Source organism: Lepidochelys kempii, chromosome 7 (genome assembly GCF_965140285.1).
Source record: "Lepidochelys kempii isolate rLepKem1 chromosome 7, rLepKem1.hap1, whole genome shotgun sequence".
Lineage (NCBI taxonomy): Eukaryota > Metazoa > Chordata > Testudines > Cheloniidae > Lepidochelys > Lepidochelys kempii.
The window spans coordinates 84,728,890-84,747,835 of NC_136386.1; the positions used below are offsets into that span (position 1 = coordinate 84,728,890).

Below are 18,946 nucleotides of genomic sequence, written 5' to 3' on the forward strand. Positions count from 1 at the left end.
CATCAAAGGCTAAAATCAAGAGTTGGGGGGAAACAGCATGAGCACCCATGTTAGCCAAACAACTTGAAGGCCATGTTATGGCAATGTTAAGATAAGATGCCTTCTCAAAGCACTTGAAGGTCATGTTTCTTCACACACACACACACACACACACACACACACACACACACACACCCCAGGATCAACCAGAAGGACACAAATATTTCATCACTAAGCAGTTAGATTGCAAATCCAGACCCAGGATTTTATGGAAAATGTTTTAACATTTAGCTGTGTATATATATAAAGAGATTTCCCTGTAATACTAGGGGAGGGAAGGAGGATTTGGTAAGTGTTACTTGGAAATCTCTAACATTATGTAGTTGACTCATGAATATTTACTTATGATCCATGAGATAAATCCAGCCCTCCGTCATTTATCAAGAGACTGAGAAGCGTGCTTACTCTGGAAACTCAAAACAAAGTCTGTAATGGTGGGAATATGCCAGGTTTTCATTGATGTTAATATCAGTATTCGTGCTATTTTTCCCCAGGTATTTATTTTGTTTAATTTTCTTTACCACATTTTTACCTCTGAGATGAATCTCCTAACACACACACCACAAAAAGTTTTTGTTTTCTCTTAGTTTTTTTTATATTACACACAATACCTAGATCCAGCCTGAGGTGACTAGTTTAGCAAAATTCAAAGTAGCTGAGAACTGGATTTCTCAGGGGATTGGTAGCAAAGTGTACAGAGATTACTTCTAGGTCATCAGGTCAAAGCCAGACCAGGTTTGTAATGTTAGAACCTTGTTGCCATCTAATGGAGGTTTTAATCTATTTCTTTGTTCACAGGTGTCCAGATCACAAAAGCCAACACTTCATTTGACACACGTTAACACCCATTCTAGCAGTCTCAGCAGAGATGTGAAGGAGTAAATGAACAACCCTCTCAATCCGTAGAAATGACCTCTCTTGGTCAAGAGTTGAGGCACATTGTCAGCGAGGTTTATGGAAGTATGTTCTGCTGCTGACTGTGCCATACTTATTTTCTGTGCACGAAGGATTTCAGACTTCATTTCTGTGGAGTTAGCACCTTTCAGAAGCTCCAACTTTTTTGGGGTGAGAGAGAGATTTCCTCTGTGTGCCAAAAAGCCCCAAGAAAATGATCAGGCATATGACATCCATTCAGTGAGACCCCATTTCAGCAAAGCCCTTAAGCATATGCTGAAACACCATTGACTGTAATGGAGATATATTGTTTTTCACCAGCTGAGGATCTGGTCCTACATCTACGTATACAAATATCTCCTCCCACCCATCTCTCACTCTCTCTGATTTCTTTCCTTCCCTCCCTCCCCTTCTGCCCCCAAATGCAGTTCATGTCCAATAAGCAAATTTTCCTGGAGACTTTCCATTGTTTAAAAGTGTTATTGCTACATTTGAACTTCAATTAAACACTCCTCTTGTTTAATTTACAGTAATCCCTGAAGGTTTATTTCCCATTGTCAGTAACGATATATACCAGCCATCTCCCTCCACAGCAAATCACTGCAGTGGGGGCTTGGTATGGGTCTCAGGTAGCTTTAGCTTTTACAAAACAAAAACTGTATCCCCCACATGGGTAAAAAACCCATCCTCTTGCCCATGTCAAAGACCAAACTAGGAAGAGGAGTTCTCCTTCAAATGCCACCAACCCAAAGAATGGTAAATGGGAGCATTTCAGATTCCAGCTTTCAGTTTCTGAGTTCCAAAGCCCACCTGTCAGCAGGATGTGTCAGCTTTTTCTCTTTAAAACAGCAGAAGAAGAAAGCACTTGATATATAGCTACGGCCAAACTTTCATAAAGTGATATCTACATTGTGCCTGAAACTTAGAAGAACACTCCTGCAACTGTACATGCAAATAGGCATCTATATGCAAAAGAACCTATCTGTGAAGATCCAGTGGGACATATTTTGTGCAGACAGTTCTGGTGCATTTTTCTGAACACTTAGCCCTAATTGGAGGCCCCTTGTCTGGTATAAAAGATCACCTTTGGATCAGCCTGGCTGAGAGACCTCATCAGCAAAGCTGAACACTTGAGGCACCAACTCCCAATGCATGTCTCTTGCTGCCTGGCTAAAAGAGGCTGGGAGAACTTCAGAGGCAGCACATTCAGCCCTTTGGTATGGAGACATACCACATGGCTCAACACTGACTGTGGAAGGTCATGAAGGAGTGATACTGACAGACTTCAAAGGGGGGTCCTATCCAGTCACCCCTTGCTGGAAGAATGGTTGCAAGGACACGAAGCCTTAAGGCTGGGGATATAAAGTGGATGAAAAAGTCAAGCAACCCTCTGGACTCAGAGGGAGATTTCTAACTCTCTGCCCTGAAGCTTAAACATGAATGAAAGATGATCCTCACCTTGCTGTTCTCTCATATTCAGCACTGTGAAGCATCTCCACTGGTTAGCCAAGAACACATGCCAAGAATTACCAGAGAATGCCCACTGAGATAGTGTGTTACTCATGTGCTGTACAACTCCTCTTTGGGCAGTGAAATATTCCAAACTCTCCTAAAAACAAGGGCAGGGCAGTGGGGAGGAGGAAACCGGTATTTCATGAATTTCTGAGAAGACTCACAAAAGTGCCATCAAACACTTTTATTGCTGAATCATAGAAATATGGGGCTGGAAGAGACCTCAAGAGGTCAGCTAGTCCATCTCCCCATGCTGAGACAGGATCCTTACACCAACCCCAACAGGTGTTTGCCTAACCTGTTTCTTAAAAATCTCCAATGATGGGGATTCCACTGCCTCCCTTGGAAGTCTATTCCAGAGCTTAACTATAGTTAGAAAGTTTTCTAAAATCTACCCTCAATCTTCCTTGCTGAAGATTAAGGCCATTACTTCTTGTCCTACCTCCAGTGGACAGGAAGAACAGTTGATCACCCTCCTCTTTATAACAGCCCTTAACACATTTCAAGACTTATGTTCCCCTCTCAGTCTTCTTTTCTCAAGACTAAACAAACATGTCCAGTTTTTCTAACTTTTCCTCACAGATCAGGTTCTCTGGACCATTTATCATTTTTGTTGCTCTTTGTCCATTTTTTTCCAGTGTACTGCCCAAAATGGGACACAATAGTTCAGCTGAGGCCTCATTACTGCCAAGCAGTGTGACAATTACCTGCCATGTTTTCTATATGACACTTGTTAATACTCCCTAGAATGATGTTAGCCTTTTTTGTAACTGCGTCACATTGTTGACTTATATTCACGAGCCACTATACTCCTGGGTCCTTTTCAGCAGTACGACAACCTAGCCAGTTATTCCCTATTTTGTAGTTGTGCATTTTATTTTTCCTTCCTAAGTGCAGAACTTTGCACTTGGCTTTACTGAATTTCATCTTGCTGATTTCAGACCAATTCTTCAATTTATCAAGGTCATTTTGAATTTAAATACTGTCCTCCAAAGTGCTTGAAGACCCTCCCAGCTTGGTGTCATCCACAAACTATATAAGAATACCCTACCATTATCCAAGTCATTAATGAAAATACTGAAAAGTACCAGACCCAGAACAGACCCCTGCAGAACTTCACGAGACACATCCTCCCAGTTTAGCAGTAAACCACTGACAACTACTTTTTTAGTATGGTCTTTCAACCAGTTGTGGACCCACCTCATAATACTTTCATCTAGACCACATTTCCCCAGTTTGCTTATAAGAATGCCTCACTAAAAATCAAGATATATCACGTCTACTGCTCCCCACATCCAATAAGACAGTAACTCTGTCAGAGAAGGAAATTACATTGGTGTCCATGATTTTTTCTGAACAAATCATGCGGCCTGTTGCTTATCGCCCTATTATCCTCTAGGTGCTTACAAACTGATTGTTTAATCATTTGTTCTGGTATCTTTTGAGGTATCAAAGTTAGGCTGACTGGTCTATAATTCCCCAGGGCCTCTTTGTTCCCTTTTTAAAAATAGGTACTATGTATGCTCTTCCCCAGCCTTTTGGGACCACACCATCCTCCATGAGTTCTCAAAGATAATCGCTAATGGTTCCAAGATTGCTTCAGCTACTTCCTTAAGTACCCTAGGAAGAATTTTTGTCAGGCCTTGTCAACTTGAATACATCTAATTTATTCAACATTCTTGAACGCTGTTCTTTCCTTATTCTGGCTTATGATCCTTCTCCCTTGGTATTAATATTAATTGTATTAAGCATCTGGTAATAATCTTTTTAATAAAGACAGAAACAATATAGGCATTAAATACTGCAGCCTTCTTGGTGTCCTCCATCATTAGTTTTGCTTCCCTGCTAAGTAACGGACCTACAATTTCCTTCATCTTTCCCTTCCTCCTAATGTACTCATTCTGCACTTTAGGGCATGTCAACACTTACTAGTAGATCGGCACTGCTGTAATTGATACAGCAATTGTCAGTTTAGCTGGTCTGGTGAAAACATGCTAAATCGATGGGAGAGCACTCTCCCATCAATTTGTGTACTCCACCTCCACAAGAAGCGCAAGTGAAGTCGACGGGAGATGCTCTCCCGTCAACACAGCACAATGTAGCCACTGCGGTAAGTGGATCTAACTATGTCGACTTCAGTTACATTATTCATGGAACTGAAGTTGCGTAAGTTAGATTGATTTACCGCGGTAGCATAGACCAGCCTTTAGTCTTTCTGATTTTATCCCTACCAGATTGCACTGTTCTTTTGTGCTTAGAAATTTGTCCACGTTTCCACTTTTTATGGAATTCCTTTAATTTTCATGTAATTAAAGAACTCCTGATGGTGCCATATTGGCCTCTTACTATTCTTCCTATCTTTTCTTTGCTATAGGCCAGATGCTCAGTTGCTGTAACTCAGTATAGCTCCATTGATTTCAATGGGTTGATACCAATTTAATCCATGGCACCATGTGCACACTTTAACATTGCCACAAGCAGCACTGATTGGAACATTTGAGCTACTCTGATATCCCTTGCTTTAAATGAGCAATAAAGTGTAAATCTGCTTTGAGCCATTGCCGTTAACTAGTACATGGTATTTGAGGTATGAAATTAAAATGGATGTGAATCCCAATCAAACTGATAGAAAATCAGTCATGCATCACAAGACAATTAACTTCCCTATTAACCAGATCCCTGCCAACCACATGCCGGCTTAGCAGCACCAACTGTTTAATGCAAGTTTTCTTGTCCATTGGATCAAGGATGGGATGACTGGCAGACAGCAGCATCAGTGATAATTAAACCCAAATTAGATACAGTCAGATTCCATTTTACGGATCATTTGGCCTGGCCATTTAAGAGGTTACTTGACTGGTCAGGTCCTAGCTCATGCTCCCTCATGGGCAGAATGAAAACAAACAGCCTATCCTATCCACCCCACTTAGGAAGGTGCGCCTACAAATAGAGGTAGCAGCCAAGGTCCCCAGGGGACAGCCTTATAAAATAAAAAGATAGTCTTCTATAAAGCCTCCCCAAGAAGGATAGAACATGTAGTTTGCTGAAGAGAGGAGGTCTTAAGTGGTGGCATATGCGATAGTGAGTCTCCTCATATGTTGGTATAAATCAGCAATAACACCTCTGAAGTCAATGGAGGAGCACTGGTTTTACACTAATGTGCTATATGGCTCTGATTGTGCTCTCACGTGGTATTTGCCTCCAGCAAGTACTATAATTTCCCATTTCTTGTCAATCGATCGGGAATATTTCAGCAAAAGGAAGAACAGGATGCTTTTTCTTTTTAATTGCATTATATAGGGTTCATCCACATTGCACTGGAGTGGGATGAGAGGGTAAGAGATCAGTCCCAGTCAAAAGGTAGCAGAAATGACTTATTCCTAATACCGTAAATTATAAAGCACACCCATAAATTCAGTACAACAAAAAATTAATGAAATAATATTATAGTTCTGACTTCATCCAAGATTGGAAGGGAAGCAGAAAGAGAAAGCTTTATCCCATCCTTGGTCTTCAGAGGTGCAGCAGCAGGAGTTCAAGCAGAGTGGCAGCTTAATCCTGAATGCTCTTTTACTATTATGATGTTATGGATTCATTGTGCTCTACACAACCAACAACAGGAGCTCCTATCCCTGGCTCTAGGCACTCCTGATAACTTTCAAACACACAGTTGTAAAAGGAACCACTCCTGCAATCACCCAGCAGCTAAGGATACCCCAGCAACAATAAAAAAATCACAAATATTTCCTCAGGGCATAAGCAAGTCAGTGTTATAAATAAAGTCAGTGAAATAAAGTAAAGAGCATGTCATTTACATTACAACGTCATGAAAGCCTCCTCCCTCAGACACACCTCATTTTTTGAGGGGGATAAAATCACACCTGTGTATTTTGACACAACACCACCTCATCTCAGACAGCTACATCACCACCTCATCAGCAGGAATGAGAATTTTCCTTCCCAAAGTGCTCTCTTGGAAGAAAGGAACATTCCTTCTGTATTCCGCATAAACCTTTGGCCAAAAAATGGTCTTCTGGCTTTTAACACAATCTAATAGCATATATCATCTGTGTTTATAGTGTCTCTCGTTTACACCCGAACTCCATAGTACATCCTGTTTATCTCTTCAAGCACAGGAGACTTCAAAAGGAAAAATGACATAGTATTCCCATCTTTCCATCCTTTCTTCAATTCTTCACTCACCCTGTAACTTGCTTCTAATAAATGACAAGTTCACTATCTGGGGATGTAGGTTAAAGACTCCACGGCCACAGGTAAAATGAGTATGGTTGTCTCAAATGCCCACATCACAAAGAGACCCACACCATTTGGCACAAGAGGCAGCCTCTGCTCAAGGGAAGTCCAGGATTGGAAAAAGACGAGCACTGGCAGAACTACATGGGAGAAGTTAACACAAGCACTGTATTCTCACCCACATTTTTTGAAGGAACTTTAGTATTTAGTCTGTAAACTGGAATAAGACAGGAATCTGACGTAAGAGCTGCTCCATCACCAGTGTCACTCCTGCCCCCATGTCATACTGAAGGACAGAGCTCTCACTATGACACTGCCAAGAATCCCTATAAAACAGTCAGTCTGAATTACTAGGGATCGACAACAATACTTAGCTCACATACAACACTTTTCATCCACAGATCTCCAAGTGCTTTATGCAAGGTCAGTTTTGTTATACACATGTTACAGATGGGGAAATGAGGCACAGGGAAGCTATGTGACTTGCCTAAGATCACTCAGCAAAGCAGTGGTAGAGCATGGAACAGAATCCAGGTTTCCTGAGTCCCAATCTAGTGCTCCTAGAGACATACCTGTCAGCACAAACATGAGTCTGATACAGATATTGCCCAGAGAGGTCAATATCTGATGGATGGGCTGATACCCATCCTAAATTAGAGGCCATGAAATTCTTCTTCTGCAAATAATCAAGCTACTGTTTAAAATGCTAAACAAAGCAAGGAGAGTTGTCAATCTGGTAACTTCCATCAGCGCAAAATTCACCCCAGATTTTTTTAAAATAAGTACATCACCTGCATTAGCCTATTTGCATTTCACTCCAAAAAGGTGCCTATTCTCTTAGTACTAGATTTTTTGTTTTTTGTTAACAAAATATGAATTATTCTCTTCAATAGGCACCATGGTTCTGTAGTTTGGCTCCCTACAGTACCTGAATCTGGTAATCTTCTCCAATCCCTTCCAATTTCTTCTTATACTCATAGATGGCTTCCTTCATGTCATGCATTTCAGAGCAGCAGGAAATGGCACTGTCCACCTTGGAGAGATCAAAAGGGAATTCAGTAATTGAAGGCAAAAGATGAGATTTCACCCTCTCCCAGCTGGTCCTGTTTGAGTCTCTCCCTTCCCCGCCCCCCCCCCCCACACACACACACACACTTTCAGAGACACATCCCTTCCACACAAGGGCTATACACCTGCCTGAAGGCCACCAGCATGAGATATACCTACAAATGTAAGCCCAGCCACAGACAGACGCTTACCTCCTCAACGATTTGTTGGCCTTTTGGTACCATGTCAATAAAGTTCTGAATAACCCAAAATCGGTCCCTGGACAAAGTATTAGCAGGATGTGGAAGGCTGTAAATAAGGAAGGAAAGAAACAGAGTAAGTTCGAAGTTATAATAATCTCCATCGCTTCTCTCCCTCCTTTTGCTTTCCTTTTACATTTATGCCAGTTTAAAATCTTAAAGGAAACTATCCTGTTTCACATAATTCATCCAATCAACCTAGCACCCAGTAGGCAAGATTGTGTACAGTAGCTGAGCTTACAAGTGTCTTCCATTTTGAAAGGTTCTAATAGTTTGCTCTATGTTGAAAATAGGGAAATGACTTTGGATTAAAGGGATACCATCCATCCATTTGATTGTACTATTTTTATATTATGTATATTTAGAATCCCTTTCCCATGAGCACACTGTCCATATTTTTCATTTTTGTTTTCCTCCAGGATGCGTATTGTTGGCAGGTAATCATCATCCTGAGTCTACACAGACAGAGTCTACACAGACAGCATAGCTTCAAGGTCTGAGCTGCTGCCACCTGCAAGCCTTCCTCAGAAAGACAGGAGGAACTGCTCCTGGGGGAAGCTACAGATAAGGGTATGGAGATGTTCAGTCCTAAAGCAGCTCTTGCAGGAGTGGTCCAGAGAGGGGAGTGTATTATAAACGGGCTGGGAGCCTCTATTCACTGTGGTGTATAAGCTGTTAGAGCACACCAGTAAATCAGGCACTGGATGGAAGGTGCTCTTGTGGGGAATAGCCCTCCATACCCCCACAAGAGTGCTATTGCTGGGAGCAGGCCCCACTCTCCCAAATATGTTAATGAAGGGGGCCCCAGGCCCCAAATGTCATTTAATGGGAATATAATTAAATCATCAATACCTTTACTCACATTCCGGTCTCTAATACAGAGACCAAGCACCTACCCTCCTTGTGCACTCTCTGCGGATAGAGTGATTTGGACAGACTGTGCCTGGCTTCTGGAGAAGGTCATGTGGGCAGAAAGACCAGGAATGGAATAGCCGTGGCGCGGTGGCTGAACTGAGCCTGTAGTCAGCGTGTCTCTTGTCGGAGAGATCACACTAAGGCTAGGTCTACACTACAGAATTACTTCGGTATAACGACATCGCTCAGGGGTTTGAAAAAATCCACACCCCCCTGAGCAACCCAGTTATACCAACCTAAGCGCCGATGTAGACAGCACTAGATCAGTGGGAGGGTTCTCCCGCTGAGGTAGCTACTGCATCTTGCAGAGGTGGATTAACTATGCTGACGGGTTAACTCTCTCCTGTTGGCACAGAGTGTTTTCACTAAAATGCTACACCGGTGCAGCCGCAGCATTGAGTGTAAATTTTCTTTTACAAAAGAATTTATAAGAATTTCTACAGCAATTCAATTCTTCCTGTGAAAAGCACCCTCAATACATGCACCCTTAGCAATTAACATGGGAGGGTTTTCTTAAATACAAGTTAGTTATTTAAGAAGCTCTGGTACTAAAGGAAGCCCTTGGCACTCTCCTCCCCATTTCATTCCACCAGCTATCTAAAAGGGGAGGGAGATGAAGGCATGCTTACTCTTGTTTCTGTGCTGCCCCCTTCCGATGATAAAGCACCAAAGTGCCTAACACCATGGCAAGGTTGGTCCTGCCAACACCAGTTTGGCAGCTGAAGAGTAAAGCAGGAGGCAGTCTGCTGGGGTCCTGGAGCAGGAGCAGGTTTGGACTCTCCTATAATTGAGATAGAGACAAATGTATCATCTCTCACACAGAGCATCATAAAATGCTTCACAGTGAATACATGCAAGCAGGAAGGAGACAATAGTACACAGCTCAGTACTTATAAGACAAACATTAATATACAAAGGGAGATCAATATCATCGGCGTCATTTTCACATAAGGAAACAGGCACACAGAAATTAAATGAGTTGGGTCACATTCACACTCCTTTGGCTGTTTCATGTTCACGCAGTGCTGCATAAGCAGAGAGCTGTCCCTTAGGTCTGTAATACCAGGGACAGATAATGGTGTGATCATCTTAGACCGGGTAAACCTCCTCTATCACCACTGACCTGCTACTTTCTGTTTGGCTTTAGGAGTAGAGCAGATCTATTGCATCTCTCCACCAGACACCAGGTTCTCCTTAGCAGCCCAGCTTTTGGGTACCTATTGTGTTGCTCTGTCACTTCAATTATACATTTGACCTGCTTGTTTTATGGCTTAAGCCTTCAATTTCTCTTTTCATTGTAGTTTTTGTTACACTAAAGTGCAGGGAACAAACAATAACTAATTGTATGTTTGCTGGGGATTTCTGGAACAATGTAAGCCATACGATATTTTTGCAGCAGTACAGAAAAAGAATTAAATCTACTAAGCCAATTTTACCCCTGTAGTCAGTGGAATTACAACAGATTAATTATACCCCTAGCTTTCAAAATGCAACAATATGCCATACGCTGCAAGTGGTAACCCAGGCTGGTGGAACCCAGAGTGTGACTGAAGTGTGGCTGGCAATCTGCAGCTATACACAGACACCAAGTGTGTTACCTGCATGCTGAAAGGCTGTTTGTGAGTGGCCAAGGTGGGAGACAGAAAGCACTGAGACACACCCAAGTTTGCCAGGCATGGGTGAGACAGCCCCTCACTGGTCTTGATTGCACTCTTCAGAATGTCATACTGAGCACAGCAGCTCTTAATTTACAGGACTGACGAGAATTAAGCAGGAGTAAGTGGTTAAATGAGCCCTAGACCAAAAGCAGCTACCATACCTGGATCAAGACATCTGGAGACATTCTATCCGAATTACAAACAGCAGAGAAATTAATGGCTAAAGTAAATGGTCTAGGGAGAAAAAAGGCAGAGTGGGAGATGGTGGAGGAAAAGAGAAAATAGATTTTGTATTTCATTGGTCTTTTGGGAACAAGAAGCACTCAGAGCTCTCTGCGTACAAAAATGGTGATGTTTCCAATCAGTTGAGCAAGCATCCTGCTACATCCAGCACATATGCTCCAAAAAAGGCAGAGCAAAAAGGAGAATGCGTGAAAGAACATGAAGCAGGATGGAAAATGTTCTGGAAGAACACAAGCCCTCAGTGTGCACCTCAAACAGGAAGGAACTAAGATAAACACAGGTTGCCCAGTTTTTCTAAATCACTGCGTCAAAGCAAGAACATGTGACTACATCTGAAGCAAAATGAACTCAAAGCAGCTGTTTATCATTTAGGGTTGAGACAACTTGAGTCTAAACAAAAAAATCTCACTCTAAGGCAGATTTTGGTGCCAAGAAAGCATTAGTGACATTTTCATTGGTTCCTAGAAAAAAGGTTCATTCCACTCCCCTTAAATCCTACTGAAAAAAAAAAAATCTTTTTTGAAATTAACACAAAATAGACACATTTTCCTAGGGGCTAGTGTTTTGTACAGCCACACACAGGGGTTGGGCCAGGCAAAAGATGAGTGGTTATTTGTGTGAGAGAGTTATCTGGTGAGAAGCGCCAGAACAGCAGCCCTGAAGACTCAATCCCTCTGTTTATCCATGGAACAGGTACAAATCAAGCAGTAGCAGTACTAGCTTCCCCTGCAATGTCCCACCAACGTACCTCACCTTCACCTGAAGAGACCACCTCTAAGGATCACTCTCCCACCATAGTGCCAAATATAATGAAAGCCATTGTTAACCAGGAACAGAACTAAGGCCTCCAACTCAATTCAGAGGCCAATGAACAGTCACAAGATGGCAAAAACTTTTGACCACTATGAACCCAAGCCAGATGTGCATCAGCAATGTAGAGTATCCCAAACATGATTTTCAGACCTCAAGTTATTTTAAATATTTTAAGGGCCCTGGAGACAAACAATCACTCCTGAGAACTTTGCAATAAAGAGCCAGAGTGCTGTGCTCTTGGCATCTCTCACACGCTGCGCTTGTGTGTCAGAGCTTGGATCAATCCCATCAGTAACTTTGGAAGCCATTTTGGGACTGGATTCGATCCAACTATACCATACCGTTGCTCATCATGACAGGTGCTCCTTCCCGAAGCACAGGGGTTCCACACTGTATTTCTGGCCAGCTACTACAAAGCTAGAAGCTTCAAAAGAAGTTTAAAAACAGACACACAAGCTTGCCAACAGACTGGAATGTGGATCTGGAGCTGTGGTAACTAACATTAAAACCATTCAACACGTACACATTAAGCAGGCCATTGGTCTTCTGCTTAAGACATTTGACCTCAGGGAGTCCTTGGCCCTAACCCAGGCTCAGCCACTGACTCATGTGCCCTTGACAAAGTCATTTGCCACCCCCTTAAGATTTATCTCAGGAGGGAACCTGCCTTAAAAAAAAACACAGAAACCTCATTAGAAATCAGATGCTGCATCTGACCCAAGTAGCTTCTCTGGAGGGAAATAAACAACAAACAGGTGACAGTTAGTGAAGTAATTGCTGCTAGTCTTTCTGGTCATGCTAACAGAAATCTGATATTTTAACTCTGACTGCCTCCAAGCTGCTAATGTGAGACACCTTCTGCAGTTCCACAGTCTGCAGTCCTTACCCTGAGGAAATTGGTGAAAGCATCAAACTGTGCTTCTAGAGGTGCCCCATCCACAGGCAATGGCAGCCGATGGTACCTGCCAAACACAGTAAAAAGACATTCATCAGGATGTGAGCAAAATGCCATTCATTGAAAATAAGCAGATTTTACACTCTAATAAAGTTCTAGAGCACAGACAACTGGAAATGCTGCCTTCTGATGTGTGTGAGGGCCTCACTTAAAAGAAGAATGATGTAAAAAGAACGACTCTAAAAATAGTTATGTATTCAGTAATGGTCACTGTGTTTCTCAATTTAGAAGAGGATTATCCACATGTTTTGGGGCATCTTTCATGGTTATAAAAGTAGAGTGCTTCTGCCATTCATCCTTTGGGCGGAGAACAGCATGGTTTTATGGGGGTAGGAGAAATGCACATCTATGCTGGGGGTTGTTTGAGTCTCCTTCCCACCCTTCACGCTGCATAACACAATTTCCATTCTTCCAATAGGGTGGACTGGACAAAACTTCCCATCAGTATTGCTCTCCAGCTGGACAGAAGGACTCTTCCTTCCTTCTCTTTAACCAGAGCTCAAGTTATTACATGTTGAAACCACAGAACCTGTGACCTCTGGGAGATTGGGAGCATGACCCAGAAGTACATTTATGAGAACACCAGGTCTATGTTACAGTTTTGGGACTTTAGGAAAAGTATTGATAAGACTGAATATTTGATTGATTCCCTTGGCATGGCATAAATAAAACTTTTTTTAAATAAACATGCAGAGGAAGAGAAAAGAAAGAGCAGAAAAGAAAAAGAGGACGCTGCCAAACTATGTGGGTGATTTAAAGGCCAGGAATGTTTTATGTGCCTGTGGGTTACCTGTAAAATGGCAGCAGGAAGACAGGCCGCTTGTACACCTCCTCCATCACATGGATGTCCTCTTCGCGCTGGATGGTCACGGAGTGCGGTTCATCTTTGAAGTGTTCAATGTCATTATAGATGTAGTAAATGTTCTCACTCAGCTGAGCAAAATCATGTATCTTCAGTAAACAAATGCAACAAAACCACGTTTAAAACAACTGCTTTACAGTTTGATCCCCATTTTCAACTCCACCAACCCAGCAGCACATGGGAATCGCAGTGCTTATATACAGCATGTGCTGTTTTGGACAAAGGAAACAAACAACTTGACTGGGCTCAACATATTGGTCACTAGAAGTTTGTTCATGCTACACAATCTGGCACAACGGGCAGTGCCCACTCACAAGAGGCTCAGGACTGGAACAGGAAGGAGGATGTTGCATATAAGGACTGAGGTGAATTGGTAAAATTGTGTGCAGATCTAGAACTGAAGTAGCAGGCATGAGAGCAGCTGGAGGTCTAGGTGGAGACACAATGGGAGAGCTGTACAGGTGTTCAAAGGTGGAATAGCATGGATGCTTGTGGGTCAGGACTTTGGTTTACTTGCAAAGCTGGGTAAGGGCCCAGAGCAGGGATTCTTTAGGCCAGGAACAAAGTGCAATGTAATATTCTGTGGGGTTTTAGCCTCTATTTTTTGGCCATTAAAAGTCACCAAGTAAAGCGGAGAAATGATTTTTTATATATAAATAAAAATCATGGCCCCTCCCAAGGGTCACTTCCCACTGGACAGTGAAAAAAACCTCCACTATACAGTGTAACAGAATTATCAGGTGGTTCCAATCAATTGTCCCCATTCCCTGCCAAACACACACCTCAGTTCACCTCAGTCCCCAAAACCAAAACTGACAGACACCCCAGGTCCCGCTATTTCACACAGTGGAACAGCTTCCTTATGCCTCCCAATCACCTCTTTCCGAATTGCAAGCTCCATGTTGTCAACTTTGACCCCTCTTGGCAGGCTGTGCAGGTTTTCATGCAAGTTCTCCTTTCCTCTTGGTGTGTAGGGCACAAAGTCGTTTTCCATGGGTAGAAATAGAACCGGCTCCTCACGAACACAGAAGAAGATGCACTCCTGCAAAGACACAGGTACATGCCAGCCAACAGCCTCCACTGCTCCAGCTTTGTGAATGGTTGATGAATGCCTAGCTGAGCTCAGCATCTAGAGAGAGGAGACTAGACTAGAGAGACTCTTATTCTGGTTTTTAAAAGCTTGTGAGGCATATAGTGGCAGACATGATATACTGACCTAGACAGATGGATACTGCTGTGCCATTTTTTTCCCCAGTCAAGCTGGGGGAGTGAAGGTCTCAGTGTCCAACACTGGGACGGTGCAAGGAAAATATTAAAGAGACAGGATTGTTATTTTTCATTATTTGTTTTGTGTGTGTTCGGAGGAACTTAAGATCTTGAGCTTTAATCCTGTCACAACAGGTGCTTATGACAGCGTTAAAAAGGTGTCATGAAAATTCACCAATATGTGCATTACCTACCTCCTGGTGCCACGATGAGGATGAGAATATTAATCACCAAGTATTTGTCCTGGATGAGTGGGGGGCATAAAATTTTGGAAGGCTGCCTTTTTTTTGGAGGTAATTATTTCAGTCACAGCTCTTAAGGCAGGGCCATTTTATGACTGGTGTGAATTGCAGAAGGCAAACCCTCTCTTTCATGCCACTCTCACCGCAATGGATAGTGCTTCCCAGATGCCCAACTCAGTAAAAAAGGGGAACAAGAGGGATTAAAAATAAATAGGTAAGGGGCAACACCACCAGAGCATCATTCTACTTCCACCCACATCCAAGTGAGCAGAGTGGCTTCTTTCAAGGCTAATGCTATCTTGGGTATTCCACAGGGGGGCTGCAGCTAATAACTTCCACAGGAGCATTCCACTCCTATGATTCCCCACCCACCAGTGCACAGAGTGAGGTTCCTGGGTCCCTCCCACTGCTGTCTGGAGGTAATTGTATCACACACCAACAGGCTTTTGTTTAAAACTAGAATTGGCCAGCAATGAGCTGTTTGTATTTTGACTTAAAGTCATAGCTACAGTGTACTCACATCAGCAGCAGCCTGTGGAGACTATACAGTTACTTTCACTTCATACTGTCCACAGTTACCCACAGGCCCAATATGTCAATGAAAATCAGAAGTTGCAGAACTCTAAAAGGAGCCATTACATCCAAACAAATCAAACAGTTTCACTCACACTGACAAGCAGGAAATCCATCCTCACCTCACCCTCTTGTGCTTAAGGCTGCAGCACTTACTCTAAGTATCACTGCCCATTATTATATGTAGGCACAGAGAAGAGTGGCAGTTTTAACCTGCTTGTGTGAGCAAATCAAACACACTAAAGTTATTTTAACAAAGTTAAACATTTAATGGACTCTCTTCCCCGCCTCCCCCACGTGGCACTCTATATACCGCAAAGCAGACCCCTGGAACCCCCATATTCACCACCTCCATATAATTAGGATATATTTTGTGCAAAGTATGTCTTGTGAGGTATCATTTTAAAAGTCGTGATCTGTTGAACACTAATGTCCTCTTGGATTGTATGTGCTATCATTGTATGCGCAGTTATGAAGTTTTGCTATGTGTGTGTTACTGAAATATGTTGTGAGGTTGGGAACACTCACAACCAGCCTTTCAGGTACAAAGATGGAGTAGTCAGACGTGCTAGTGGCCCATTAAAGGGAATGCACTTTCCCAACAGCCATCCCAGAAGACTTCTCAGACAGAGCACATAAACAATGGAGAATACTTAACCAATGGGGGCGGACCCCCACGTCACAAGCACAGATCTTTCCAGCAAGCTGGAAGAAACTACAAAAAGGGGAAGTGGCATCATGACTTGGCCTCACTCCCCCCACAATTCAACACCTGGAAACACATCTGGAGGACAAAGATTCTGAACTTTGAACTTCCAGCCTGTATATTGAGGAATATACCATCTGTCAGGGTGAGACATTGCTTGATTCAATTCCTATTTAGTTTATAGAACTTAGACTGCAAATTTATTTCTTAGGTAACCAACACTGATCTCTATGCTGGCTACTTATAATCACTTAAAATATATCTTAATCACTTAATAAATCTGTTTTATATTTTACCTAAAACAGTGCGTTCTGGTTGAAGTGCTTGGGAAATCTCAGCTCAGTTTACAAAGGCTAGTGTGTGTCCTCTCCACATCGAGGAAGGGGCAGATTAGGTGATGAACTTACACTGGTCAGGCTTCTGAGCAGGGCAAGACAGTACAGTTCTGAGGTGCAAGGCTGGGGAGAATTGATTGAAGACTCTCTATTGTTGGTTCATGAGTGGCTAGGACAAGCATTCATATAATTCAGTTGGGTGTGTCCCTGCCTGTAGATGTCTGTGTAAGTGCAGTACCTGCCAGAGGTTTGTAGCTTGAAAACAGCAACATAATGTGAGGGATACCCCAGGTTGGTGGGACAGAGGGCTGAGTGGCCCCACAGTCCAGATTGCATCCCAGGAGCCCTATCACACCCCTCTCCACATTAAGATCCACATTAAGAAATACAGTGGAAAACTCATAGCAATGAATTTTTTTCACTGTAGGCCAGTGGTTTTCAAACTTTTTGTATTGGTGACCTCTTTTACACAGCAAGCCTCTGAGTGTGACACCCCCCCCCCTTTATAAATTAAAAATAAGGGAGTTTAATTTAATTTAAAGGGGATTCGGGGCTGTCAGCTCTGTGGAGCTGACAGCTCGCCACCCTCATGTAACATCTACTTTATTATAAACAGCTTTACAGTGCATCTGAGTTCACTCTACGAGGGTTCAGTTGACCCTGGGAATAAATTTTGTAACTCCCATTCTCATTGATGGATGGGATTATATATGCACATTAAGAGCTGAATATCTCATGTAATATGGAACACTAATTTTTATCACCTAGACAGGTATGCATTTGGTTTTCTTTCACACACACACACACACACACACACACACCCCTACCTTGTGCCCATAGCTCTGGAGTTTCTGCAGCACCTGCTTGAATCCATTGAGACTGGGCTGTCCCATTCCAAACACTTCATACCCTCCTTTGGCCTGTCGGAAATTTGGAGCTCCACAATTGCCTGTAGTGTTCAAGACATCTAATTTACTGTATACATCTCTGACCATAAAATATTTCCCCTGCAAAATAAGTGGTGGAGAAAAGACAATGATTTGAGTGTGAAACAACAAGCATTTTATATAAAACTATGCATCTACATAGAACTGAGCATATTCTAATTCAACAGGAAGGGAGAGGGGCAAGAGATGACCAAGAAGTGTATTCCAACCACTTCACTCAAAAGAAACTCTTCCTAGACATATGTTCAATGTGCCCATATCCCCATCATCCCTGATCACAAGCACATAGCAGAATGGGAAAGCAGAGTACCAGCCAGCAGAAACAGTGTCTTACCAGCTCATAGTGGCTGCTCATTCTACGAAATGCAAAACAACTTCAGAATTCACTTAGCCAAATGTGCAATGAAAAAAACTTCTTCAGGTCTTTCCCCTGAAGGTGATTAGTTTATACACTGAGCAGCAAGTCTGATTCAATTTCAAAACTGAGTGAAATACCAATATGAAGCTTAGACCCTACATGACCACAGCCTAGAAATGAAGGTTTCCACATGTTTGTAAACATCAGCCTGCCTGCTCAGAGAGATTGCAAAGCTGCCTGGGGTGAAAGTGTTCACATAACACAATACACTAACCGCAGCTGCCTCTCTCTCCTTCCCCTTTCCTTTCCTATCCCCAAACAGCTACCCACCTCCATCTCCACAAGCACAGGGATCCCTTTCTGGGATCAAATTAGCTGATCCAAAGCCTCTAAGGAAACCTCATTCCCAGTCCCCGATAACAATGCTTGCAGGGTTTGTGAAATGAATCCCGTGGCATCTGCACAGCTGTGTTACCCTTCCCTTAGCTCATAAAATGCACAGTATAATTTTCACCTCAGGTAATGTGACTTGCTTGCTCTACATATACTGTGACAAAGCGTGCTTATGGCACAACAGGGTTAGCAGCCTTTACCTGTACAAGGTAGTGTTCCAACGTGGTCTCTGAAATCCGCCCCACTGTGTAGTTGGCCTTCAGCAGGTCATCATGAATCTGAAATTCCTCTTTGCAGTTGTAGCTGTGAAAGCCACACACCAAAACATACAGCATTTAAGACAAAGACTTTTTCTCCAGTAAGCATGGGGATCATGGACCAAGAATGTCAAGGGATTGAAGCTCAGGGACACAGGCTGTGAAAAAAGCCACCCATCCCTATCCTATTCACTTGGTAAACCCCAAGTACAATATATTCTCTATAACTACAACCACTGGTTGAAATGTTATCATGTGACAGAAACTAAATTGTGTGCTATACATGGTAATCACCACCACAGATATGCTACACAGGCTGTGGGGCAGAACAGTTGCTGGCAGCACAGAGGTAACTGGCAGAGGCTTCGACAAGCGAGAGCCAGGCTGCTCCAATGGGACAGGGTGGAGAAAGTGGGG

The 18,946-nt window shown here is 42.8% G+C and overlaps 1 protein-coding gene across 6 annotated transcripts in view; it reads right to left on the bottom strand.

Moving 5' to 3' along the window:
• PALD1 (phosphatase domain containing paladin 1) overlaps positions 1-18,946 on the bottom strand; it is a 193,058-nt gene that overhangs the window by 99,815 nt on the left and 74,297 nt on the right. For all 6 annotated transcript variants that reach the window (XM_073353587.2, XM_073353590.1, XM_073353589.1 and 3 more), the window contains 8 exons: positions 18,473-18,575; positions 17,402-17,581; positions 14,330-14,494; positions 13,381-13,541; positions 12,522-12,597; positions 9,551-9,702; positions 7,959-8,055; positions 7,628-7,732 (listed from right to left, as the gene is read on the bottom strand). In XM_073353587.2, the coding sequence (XP_073209688.1) occupies positions 7,628-7,732; positions 7,959-8,055; positions 9,551-9,702; positions 12,522-12,597; positions 13,381-13,541; positions 14,330-14,494; positions 17,402-17,581; positions 18,473-18,575 (1,039 nt within the window). The remainder of the gene's footprint in view (positions 1-7,627; positions 7,733-7,958; positions 8,056-9,550; positions 9,703-12,521; positions 12,598-13,380; positions 13,542-14,329; positions 14,495-17,401; positions 17,582-18,472; positions 18,576-18,946) is intronic.